Source organism: Belonocnema kinseyi, chromosome 1 (assembly GCF_010883055.1).
Source record: "Belonocnema kinseyi isolate 2016_QV_RU_SX_M_011 chromosome 1, B_treatae_v1, whole genome shotgun sequence".
NCBI lineage: Eukaryota > Metazoa > Arthropoda > Insecta > Hymenoptera > Cynipidae > Belonocnema > Belonocnema kinseyi.
The window spans coordinates 3,332,646-3,342,549 of record NC_046657.1 but is presented as its reverse complement, the minus strand read 5'-3'; the positions used below and the strand labels follow the sequence as shown (position 1 = coordinate 3,342,549).

General features: G+C 21.0%; 1 protein-coding gene across 3 annotated transcripts in view; it reads left to right on the top strand.

Moving 5' to 3' along the window:
- The window catches only part of LOC117182273 (protein transport protein Sec24A), an 82,959-nt gene that overhangs the window by 26,707 nt on the left and 46,348 nt on the right, over positions 1–9,904 (top strand). For all 3 annotated transcript variants that reach the window (XM_033375428.1, XM_033375509.1, XM_033375591.1), the window contains exons 8-9: positions 3,351–3,460; positions 9,215–9,446. In XM_033375428.1, the coding sequence (XP_033231319.1) occupies positions 3,351–3,460; positions 9,215–9,446 (342 nt within the window). The remainder of the gene's footprint in view (positions 1–3,350; positions 3,461–9,214; positions 9,447–9,904) is intronic.

Here is a 9,904-nt window from a genome sequence, read left to right as displayed (position 1 = left end):
GCCCCATTTTTTCATTTTTAAATATTGACCCATTTTTTTATTTGCAAATATTTTTAGAAAAGTTAGTACAATATTGTACTAAATATCAATAAAAATATAAGCATGGGCCCAAATTAAAAACACTCTTTAGTTTAAAAAAAATTTATGGTAATAAATTTTACTGAATATATTCTTCTACTGAAAACGTTGACCCATTTTTTTAACCTTATTCAGGACCCGCATTTTCAGTGGGCATTTTTTTTTTTGAAGTCAGTGAATTTTTTGCAAGAGTTTTTAATTTTTTGTTTAAACCCAATTTAAATTGCAATATAAAATTAAATAAAAACTATTTTGCAGTTGTAAAAGTAGCTTTAGATTGATTTTTGGTTGAAAATTCATGATTTTTTTTCTCACCATTTTATAGGCAATAGTAAACAAATGTAGAGCAGTGACATTTTAATTAAGCAGAATTAATTTGCAATTTAAAAAAACTGCTTTTCTACAAAATGGTTAAATTTTTTACTTTTTAATTTAAAAAAAGCGGATTGTGAGACCAAAAGATGAAATTTTGAACAATTTTTTTAATTTTCAATAAAAAGTGTAATAGTTAAAATTTTGATGAAAAATAAAAAACAGTTTAATTTAATTAAGAGATACATTTTTAAGAAAACACTTGAATTTTACAACAACAAGAAAACGATTTTCTACCAAACAAAACGAATTTTCTACAAAAAATATTAACTTTTAACTAAGTAGTTAAATTTTTAAACAATAAGATTAATTTCCTACCAAAACCAAAAAAATACATTAACAATAGAATAATTATATCTTCAAGCAAAAAAAAAATTAATCTAGAAAGAAAAATGCATTAATTAAATTGTTGAATTTTCTTGCAAAAGATACGAATTTTCTATAAAATGGTTTAATTAAAAAAAAGGAATAGTAAAATATTTAAATTTAAAAAAATGGAATTTTCTGTTAAAAACATTAATTTTTATTTAAAAAAAAAACCGAATTTTTCAGTAGAATAGTTCAATTTTTATTCATAGAGATGAAATTTCAACTAAAGTAATAAATATTTAACAAAATAAAAATTACTTTCTAACAAATTAGTATAACTTTCACTAAAAAAAGATGAATTTTTAACGAAAAATTGAATAATCGATATTCTTAGGAAAAAAGATTTTCATATTAAATCATAAACATTAAAATTTCAATGAAAAAAAAAAGAAATTTTAAATAAAATGCTTAACTCTTAACCTGAAAAATTATTTATAAAAAAAATGTTTGATTTTGAAATAAAGAAATGAATTTATTACCAAAATAAATGAATTTGCAAACAAAAAGAATAATTTCCTAAAAAAAAAGATCAATTTTCGGGAAAAGGAAAACAATCTTTTGTTTAAATTAGTTAAATTTCCAACCAAAAAATGATTATTAGACCAATAACATTAATTCTTCAGTACCAATATTAATTTTCAGCCAAAATAGACGAATTTTCAACGAAAAATTGAGTAGTTGATATTCCTACTTAAAAGTTTTTAATGTTAATTGAAATAAAATTGAATTCAAACAAGAAAGGCAAATTTAAAATAAATAATGAATTTTCAAAACAAAAAATTAATTTTCTACCAAGAAGTCGAATTTTGAACTAAAAAAAAAAAGAAAATTTGTTAACAAAATAATTTAAAAGTTTTTTAAGTATATGAATTCATAATAAAAATTAATACATTTTTAACAACAACAAAAAATAGAATTTTTATCAAAAATAAATAAATTTGCAAACTAGAAGAATTTAAAACAATATATTAATTTTCAAACACATATTTTCAACTTAAAAAAATCAACGTTCGAAAAAAAAAACGATTTTTTGGAATTAGTTAAATTTTCAACTGAAAAATGATTTTTCGACTGAAAGGATTTTTATACTAAATAAAACGTGTTGAATTTAAGCAAAAAAGTGATTTAAAAAAAAATACTTCATTTTTAAGTTGAAAAATTATTTATAACAAATTTCAGTAAAATATTTTCAAACAAAAAAAAAATGAATTTTCTACCAAAAAGTCGAATGTTCAACTAAAAAAAAATTTACCATAGTAATGAAATTTTTTTAAAGTATTTCAATTTTTAACCAAAGAAATGATTTTTTAACCAAAGTAAAGGAATTTACTAACAAGAAGAAGAATTGTTTAAAAAAAAAGATAAATTATCAAACACATAGTTGCATTTTCAATTGTTCAATTTTCAATTTTCAATTTCAAAAAATTAATTACTCTTAGTTTTTAAACTATTGGAGTTTTTAACAACAACAAAAAAATGAATTTTTAACCAAAATAAATGAATTTGCAAACAAGGTAAAATTCACGACAGTTTATAATATTATCGAATTGGAAAATTCCCGAATAATAAAATTGCCGAATTATAAAATATCCAAATTGAAAAATTCCCGAAATCAAACAATAAGAATTTTTTTATAAATATATTTGATTGGTTACCAATACAATAACGAAATGTTATTTAAAAAAATTATTTTTAATGTTCAATTTCGGGAATTTTACAATTTCGATATTTTATAAGTCAGCAATTTTCTGGAACGACTTAAAAAATCCGGAAAAATAAAATTCCCGTATAATAAAATTGCCGAGAAATAAAAATGCGTAATTGGAAAATTCCCAAATATTAAAATTCGCGAATAATAAAGTTGCCGAAAATTTAAAAATACCGAATTGGAAAATTCTCGAATAATAAAATTCACGGCAGTTTAAAATAATACGAAATTGGAAAATTCCCGAAATTAAAAATTAAAAATAATAGTTCATTATTTTATTTGTATTCAATAAAATATACCTATAAAAAATTGTCGTTTTTTAGTTTCGGGAATTTTCCAATTCGATATTTTTATTTTACGGCAGTTTTATTATTTGCAAATTTTATTATTCCAGAATTTTCTAATTAGGGAATTTTACAATGTTGTGGATTTTTCAGTCCCGCATTTTCAGCTAAAAAAATCAATTTTCGAGAAAAGAATAACGAGTTTTTAAAAAAATTAGCTGAATTTTCAAACGAAAAATTCAGTTTTTAACGAAAAAAGTCAGTTTTTAACGAAAAATAAAATGAAAATAAAAGAAAAAAATGTCAACAAAATGGTAAAATTTTTAAAGAAAGAGGTGAAACTTCAAACGATAAAATTATAAATTTTAGTTTTGTTTTTAATTTAAAAAGTGAGAAAAGGGAAGAAAATGACTTTAAGGAAAAGTAAATAAGAAAGTTTTTTTTTTTTAAATTTAATCAAGTAACCATAAAGATGATAAAAAGTAATGATAATAATAATAATAATTTGTTTGAAAATGTATCTTAAATATTATTTCCAGTTCCGGATGAATTCCAATTTGATCCAGCCACCAAATCGTACGGCGATCCTTCTCGTAGACCGGAAGTTAAAACCAGCACGATCGAATTTATCGCTCCCAGCGAATATATGGTGAGTTTATTATTATTATTATTTTAAATTTAAACTAATTTGTTCGGGATTTTGAATTTAATGGACTGTCTTAATAATAAATTAATTTTTAAAATTATTTTTTCTCAAGTTTCTCTAGATTAAAACTTAGTTTAATAGAATTATTATATTATTTTATACCTTTGCTAGAATCCAAGTTGTAAACTTGTTAGAGGCCTCAGACTCACGACATTATTAACACTATTTTACACATATTTTAAATAATGACACTATTTTTCTACTATTTGGAAGAAAAAACGCCACTAAATACACTATTTTCGAATTAAAAAAGTCAAATTTTCGAGAACAAAATTAATTTTAAACAAAAAGATCATTTTTTAAAACTAAATAGTTCAATTTTCAACTAAGAAAATTAATTTTCTATAAAAAAAGAAGAATTTTCAAACAAATTGATCATTTTTTTAACAAAATAGTTGAATTTTCAACCAAGAATAATTTTTTATAAAAAAAAACGAATTTATAACAAAATAGATAATTTTCTTAACCAAGTAGTTGAATTTTCTACAAAGAGAATTAATTTTCTATACAAAAAGGAAGAATTTTCAAACATATTGATCATTTTTTTAACAAAATAGTTGATTTTTCAACCAAGAAGAATAATCTTTTATAAAAAACAACGAATTTATAACAAAATAGATAATTTTTTAAAACAAATAGTTGAATTTTCTACAAAAAAAATTAATTACCTATTAAAAAAGAAGAATTTTCAAACAAATTGATTAATTTTTGAACCAAATAGTTTCATTTTCAACTAAGAAGATTAAGTTTATATAAAATAAATGAATTTCCAACCAAATAGATTTTTTTTTAACCAAATGTTTGAATTTTCTCATAAGAAGATTCATTTTCTATAAAAAAAAAAAACGAATTTTCAACAAAAGAGATCATTTTTTTAACCAAATAGTTGAATTTTCTACAAAGAGAATTAATTTTCTATACAAAAAGAAGAATTTACAAACAAATTGGTCATTTTTTAAACCAAATAGTTGAGATTTCAACTAAGAAGATTAATTTTTTACCAGAAAAGGCGAAATTTCATCAAAATGGATCATTTTTTTTAACAAAATAGTTGAATTTTCAACCGAGAAGAGTAATTTTCTATTAAAAAAAAACAAAAACGAATTTATAACAAAATAGATAATTTTTTTAACCAAATAGTTAAATTTTCAACTATAAGAAAATTAATTTTTTATAAAAAAACGAATTTCCAACAAAATAGATAATTTTTTAAACCAAATAGTTGAATTTTCTAAAAAGAGAATTAATTTTCTATACAAAATGGAAGAATTTTCAAACAAATTGGTCATTTTTTAAACCAAATAGTTAAAATTTCAACTAAGAAGCTTAATTTTCTACCAGAAAAGGCGATTTTTCAACAAAATGGATTATTTTTTTAACAAAATAGTTGAATTTTCAACTAAGAAGATTCATTTTCTATTTTAAAAAAACGAATTGTCAAATATATCGATCATTTTTTAAACCAAATAGTTTAATTTTCAAACAAGAATATTAATTTTATATAAAATAAACGAATTTTCTACTAAGAAGATTCATTTTCTATAAAAAAAAACGAATTTTCAAAAAAAGAGATCATTTTTTTAACCAAATAGTTGAATTTTCTACAAAGAGAATTAATTTTCTATACAAAAAGGAAGAATTTACAAACAAATTGGTCATTTTTTAAACCAAATAGTTGAGATTTCAACTAAGAAGATTAATTTTTTACAAGAAAAGGCGAAATTTCATCAAAATAAATCATTATTTTTAACAAAATAGTTGAATTTTCAACTATAAGATTAATTTTTTATAAAAAAAACGAATTGTCAAACATATCGATCATTTTTTAAACCAAATAATTTAATGTTCAATCAAGAAGATTAATTTTATATTAAAAAAAACGAATTTCCTTCAAAATAAATAATTTTTTTAACCAAATAGTTGAATTTTCTACAAAGGGAATTAATTTTCTGTACAAAAAGGAAGAATTTTCAAACAAATTGATAATTTTTTTAACCAAATAGTTGAATTTTCTACAAAGAGAATTTATTTTCTATTAAAAAAAAGAAGAATTTACAAACAAATTAGTCATTTTTTAAACCAAACAGTTGAAATTTCAACTAAGAAGATTAATTTTCTACCAGAAAAGGCGAATTTTCAACAAAATGGATTATTTTCTTAACAAAATAGTTGAATTTTCAACCAAGAAGATTCATTTTCTATAAAAAAAAAACGAATTGTCTAACATATCGATCGTTTTTTAAACCAAATAGTTTAATTTTCAACCAAGAAGATTAATTTTATATAAAAAATCGAATTTCCAACAAAATAGATCATTTTTTCAACCAAATAGTTGAATTTTCTACAAACAGAATTAATTTTCTATAAAAAAAAGAAGAATTTACAAACAAATTGGTCATTTTTTAAACCAAACAGTTGAAATTTCAACTAAGAAGATTAATTTTCTACCAGAAAAGGCGAATTTTCAATAAAATGGATTATTTTTTATCAAAATAGTTGAATTTTCAACTAAAAGATTAATTTTTTATAAAAAAAAACGAATTGTCAAACATATCGATCATTTTTTAAACCAAATAATTTAATTTTCAACCAAGAAGATTAATTTTATATTAAAAAAAAAACGAATTTCCTTCAAAATAAATAATTTTTTTAACCAAATAGTTGAATTTTCTACAAAGGCAATTAATTTTCTGTACAAAAAGGAAGAATTTTCAAACAAATTGATAATTTTTTTACCCAAATAGTTGAATTTTCTGCAAAGAGAATTAATTTTCTATTAAAAAAAGAAGAATTTACAAACAAATTAGTCATTTTTTAAACCAAACAGTTGAAATTTCAACTAAGAAGATTAATTTTCTACCAGAAAAGGCGAATTTTCAACAAAATGGATTATTTTCTTAACAAAATAGTTGAATTTTCAACCAAGAAGATTCATTTTCTATAAAAAAAAATGAATTGTCTAACATATCGATCGTTTTTTAAACCAAATAGTTTAATTTTCAACCAAGAAGATTAATTTTATATAAAAAATCGAATTTCCAACAAAATAGATAATTTTTTTAACCAAATAGTTGAATTTTCTACAAACAGAATTAATTTCCTATAAAAAAAAGAAGAATTTACAAACAAATTGGTCATTTTTTAAACCAAATAGTTGAAATTTCAACTAAGAAGATTAAATTTTTATAAAAAACAACAACAAGAAAAAACGAATTTCCAACAAAATTGATCATTTTTTAAAAAATAAATAGTTGAATTTTCAACCAAAAAGAAGAATTCTCAAACAAATTGATCATTTTTTAAACCAAATAGTTGAAATTTCAACTAAGAAGATTAATTTTCTACCAGAAAAGGCGAATTTTCAATAAAATGGATTATATTTTGAACCAAATAGTTGAATTTTCAACTATAAGAAGAATAATTTTTTATAAAAAAAAAACGAATTGTCAAACATATAGATTATTTTTTAAACCAAATAGTTGAATTTTCAACTAAGAATATTAATTTTCTATAAAAAAGCTAATCTTCAACAAAATAGATAAATGTTCAATCAAATAGTTGAATTTTTAAATTAAAAAAAATATATAAATTTTTAACCACATGTGGAGTAGTAATATAACATTTTCATCAATCAGAATTAATTATCAATTAAAAAAAAAAACAGATTTTCTGCAAAATGGTTTAATTCGCTAACAAAAATTCGATTTGCTACCAAAGAGAAAGAATTTTCCACAAAAGAGACATTTTTTCAAACCAAATAGTTGAATTTTCAACCAAAAACATGAATTTCCTATTAAGAAGATTAATTTTCTATTTAAAAAAAAAAACGAATTTTCAACAAAAGAGATAATTTTTTAACCAAATAGATGAATTTTTAACTAGGAAGATTATATTTTTTATAAAAAAATGAATTTCCAACAAAATAGATAATTTTTTTAACCAGATACTTACATTTTCAACGAAGAAGATTAATTTTCTACTAGAAAAGGAAAATTTTCCAAAAAAATGGATCATTTTTGTAACAAACTTGTTGGATTTTCAACAAAACACATAATCTTTTAACTCAATTTTTAAATTTGTCTCAAGTTTGCTTAAATTAAAATTCAGTTAAGTAAAATTATTATATTTCTTTCTACTTTAATGCTCAAATCCATGTTGTAACATTCTTACTGAAAATTTTTTCTTCTACTAATGAACATTTTAAAATTTTTTCCCCAAGTTTTTTCTCTTTAAAATTTAATTCAATAAAATTCTTATTTTATTTTCTACCTTCATGTTAGAATCCAAGTTTTAATATTAAAAAATTATGTAACATTTATATTTTATTCATCTATTTATATATTATATTTATTATTAAAAATATTGAAAACTTATTCACTACTTTATCAAATTTTAAAAATTTATTCTTCTTCAGTTTCCTCAGATTAAAAATATTATTTGATTTTTTACCTTTATGCTAGAATCCAAGCTGTAACATTGTCATTGAAGATTTTTTTTCTATTAATCAACATTTTTAAATTTTTTCCCTAAATTTTTTCACTTTAAAATTTAATTTAATAAAATTATTGTGTTATTTTCTTCCTTCATGTTAGAATCCAAATTTTAATATTGAAAAATTATATTACATTTATCTTTTATGTATACATTTATTTAATAATATTGAATAAATAGTATTAATATTAACAAAAATATTGAAAAAGTATATTATATTTATATTCTATTCATCCATTCATATATTATATTTATTATAAAAAATATTGAAAATTTATTCTCTAATTAATTACATTTTTTAAATTTATTTTTCTCAATTTTTCTCAAATTAAAATTCAGTTAAATAAAATTATTTTACTTTCAACCTTCATACTTGAATCCAAGCTGTAATATTACAAAATTATATTACATTTATATTTTATTCATCAATTTATATATTATATATCTTATTAAAAATATTGCAAATTTATTCACTAAATTATCAAATTTTAAAAATTTATTCTTCAGTTTCCTCAGATTAAAAATATTATTTGATTTTCCACCTTTATGCTAGAATCCAAGTTGTAAGATTGTTATTGAAAAATTTTTCTTCTATTAATTAACATTTTTAAATGTTTCCCTCAAGTTTTTTCTCTTTAAAATTTAATTTGATAAAATTATTATTTTATTTTCTACCTTCATGTTAGAATCCAAATTTTAATATTAAAAAATTATATTAATATCAGCAAATATTAAAAAAGTATATTATATTTATATTTTATTCATCCATTCATATATTATTTTTAATATAAAAAATACTGAAAATTTATTCTCTAATTAATTAAATGGTTTAAATTTATTTTGATCAAGTTTTCTCAAATTAAAATTCAGTTAAACAAAATTATTATTTTACTTTCAACCTTCATGCTAGAATCCAAGCTGTAATATTACAAAATTATATTACATTTATATTTTATTTATACATTTATATATTATATTTATTATAAAAAATATTGACAATTTATTCACTAATTAATTAAATTTAAAAAATTGATTTTCCTCAAGTTTCCTTAGATTGAAATTCAGTCTAATAAAATTAGTATTTATCCTTTCTACTTGAAATTTGTAATCCAGGTTATATAATTGTCAATTAAAATTCCCTCTAGAATTAAAGTTTCCCTTTGATTTTTCTCTCTTTGAAAAGCGATATTATTAATTTTTTGTTAGCTCCGTCCGCCGCAGCCTGCTGTTTACCTTTTCGTTTTTGACGTCTCGAGACTCGCCGTCGAAAGTGGATATTTGTCGATTGTTTGCAAAACAATTGGGGAAGAACTTTCGAAAATGCCGGGCGATGGGAGAATGCAAGTTGGTTTTATCGCTGTTGACTCTGGGATACATTTTTTCAGTATGCCGGATGGTGTCTCACAGCCCCATGAAATGATCATGCTCGATGTTGAAGGTACAATTCACATTTTTTTTCCTATATATAAAAAGAAGGTAAAAAAAGAAGGTGCATGATTACCACTGTGAGTTCGTGTGTAAGCCGAAAATGCACGATTCGACTTCGGTTTTCTGCTGTACGATGATTGCCGATCTGAAAGCTTCGGAAGACTTCGGTGGTCTTCTATTTATATCTCGATCCCCATTTGAAAGAAACGGAAGAAATTGGCGAATTTAATGTTTCGCCGCGAAACATTAAATTCGCCAATTGAACAAGACAAAATAACGAATTTTCAACAAAATTGTTAAATTTTCAAGGGAAAAGGTGAATTTTTGACCAAGAAGCTTAATGTTCTATACAAAAAAAAACAAACTATTTTCCAACTTAACCAATATAAACGATTAATTTTTAATCAATCATATAATAGTTACATTTTCACATAAAGATAAATAATTTTTTAAAGAAAAAATTAATTT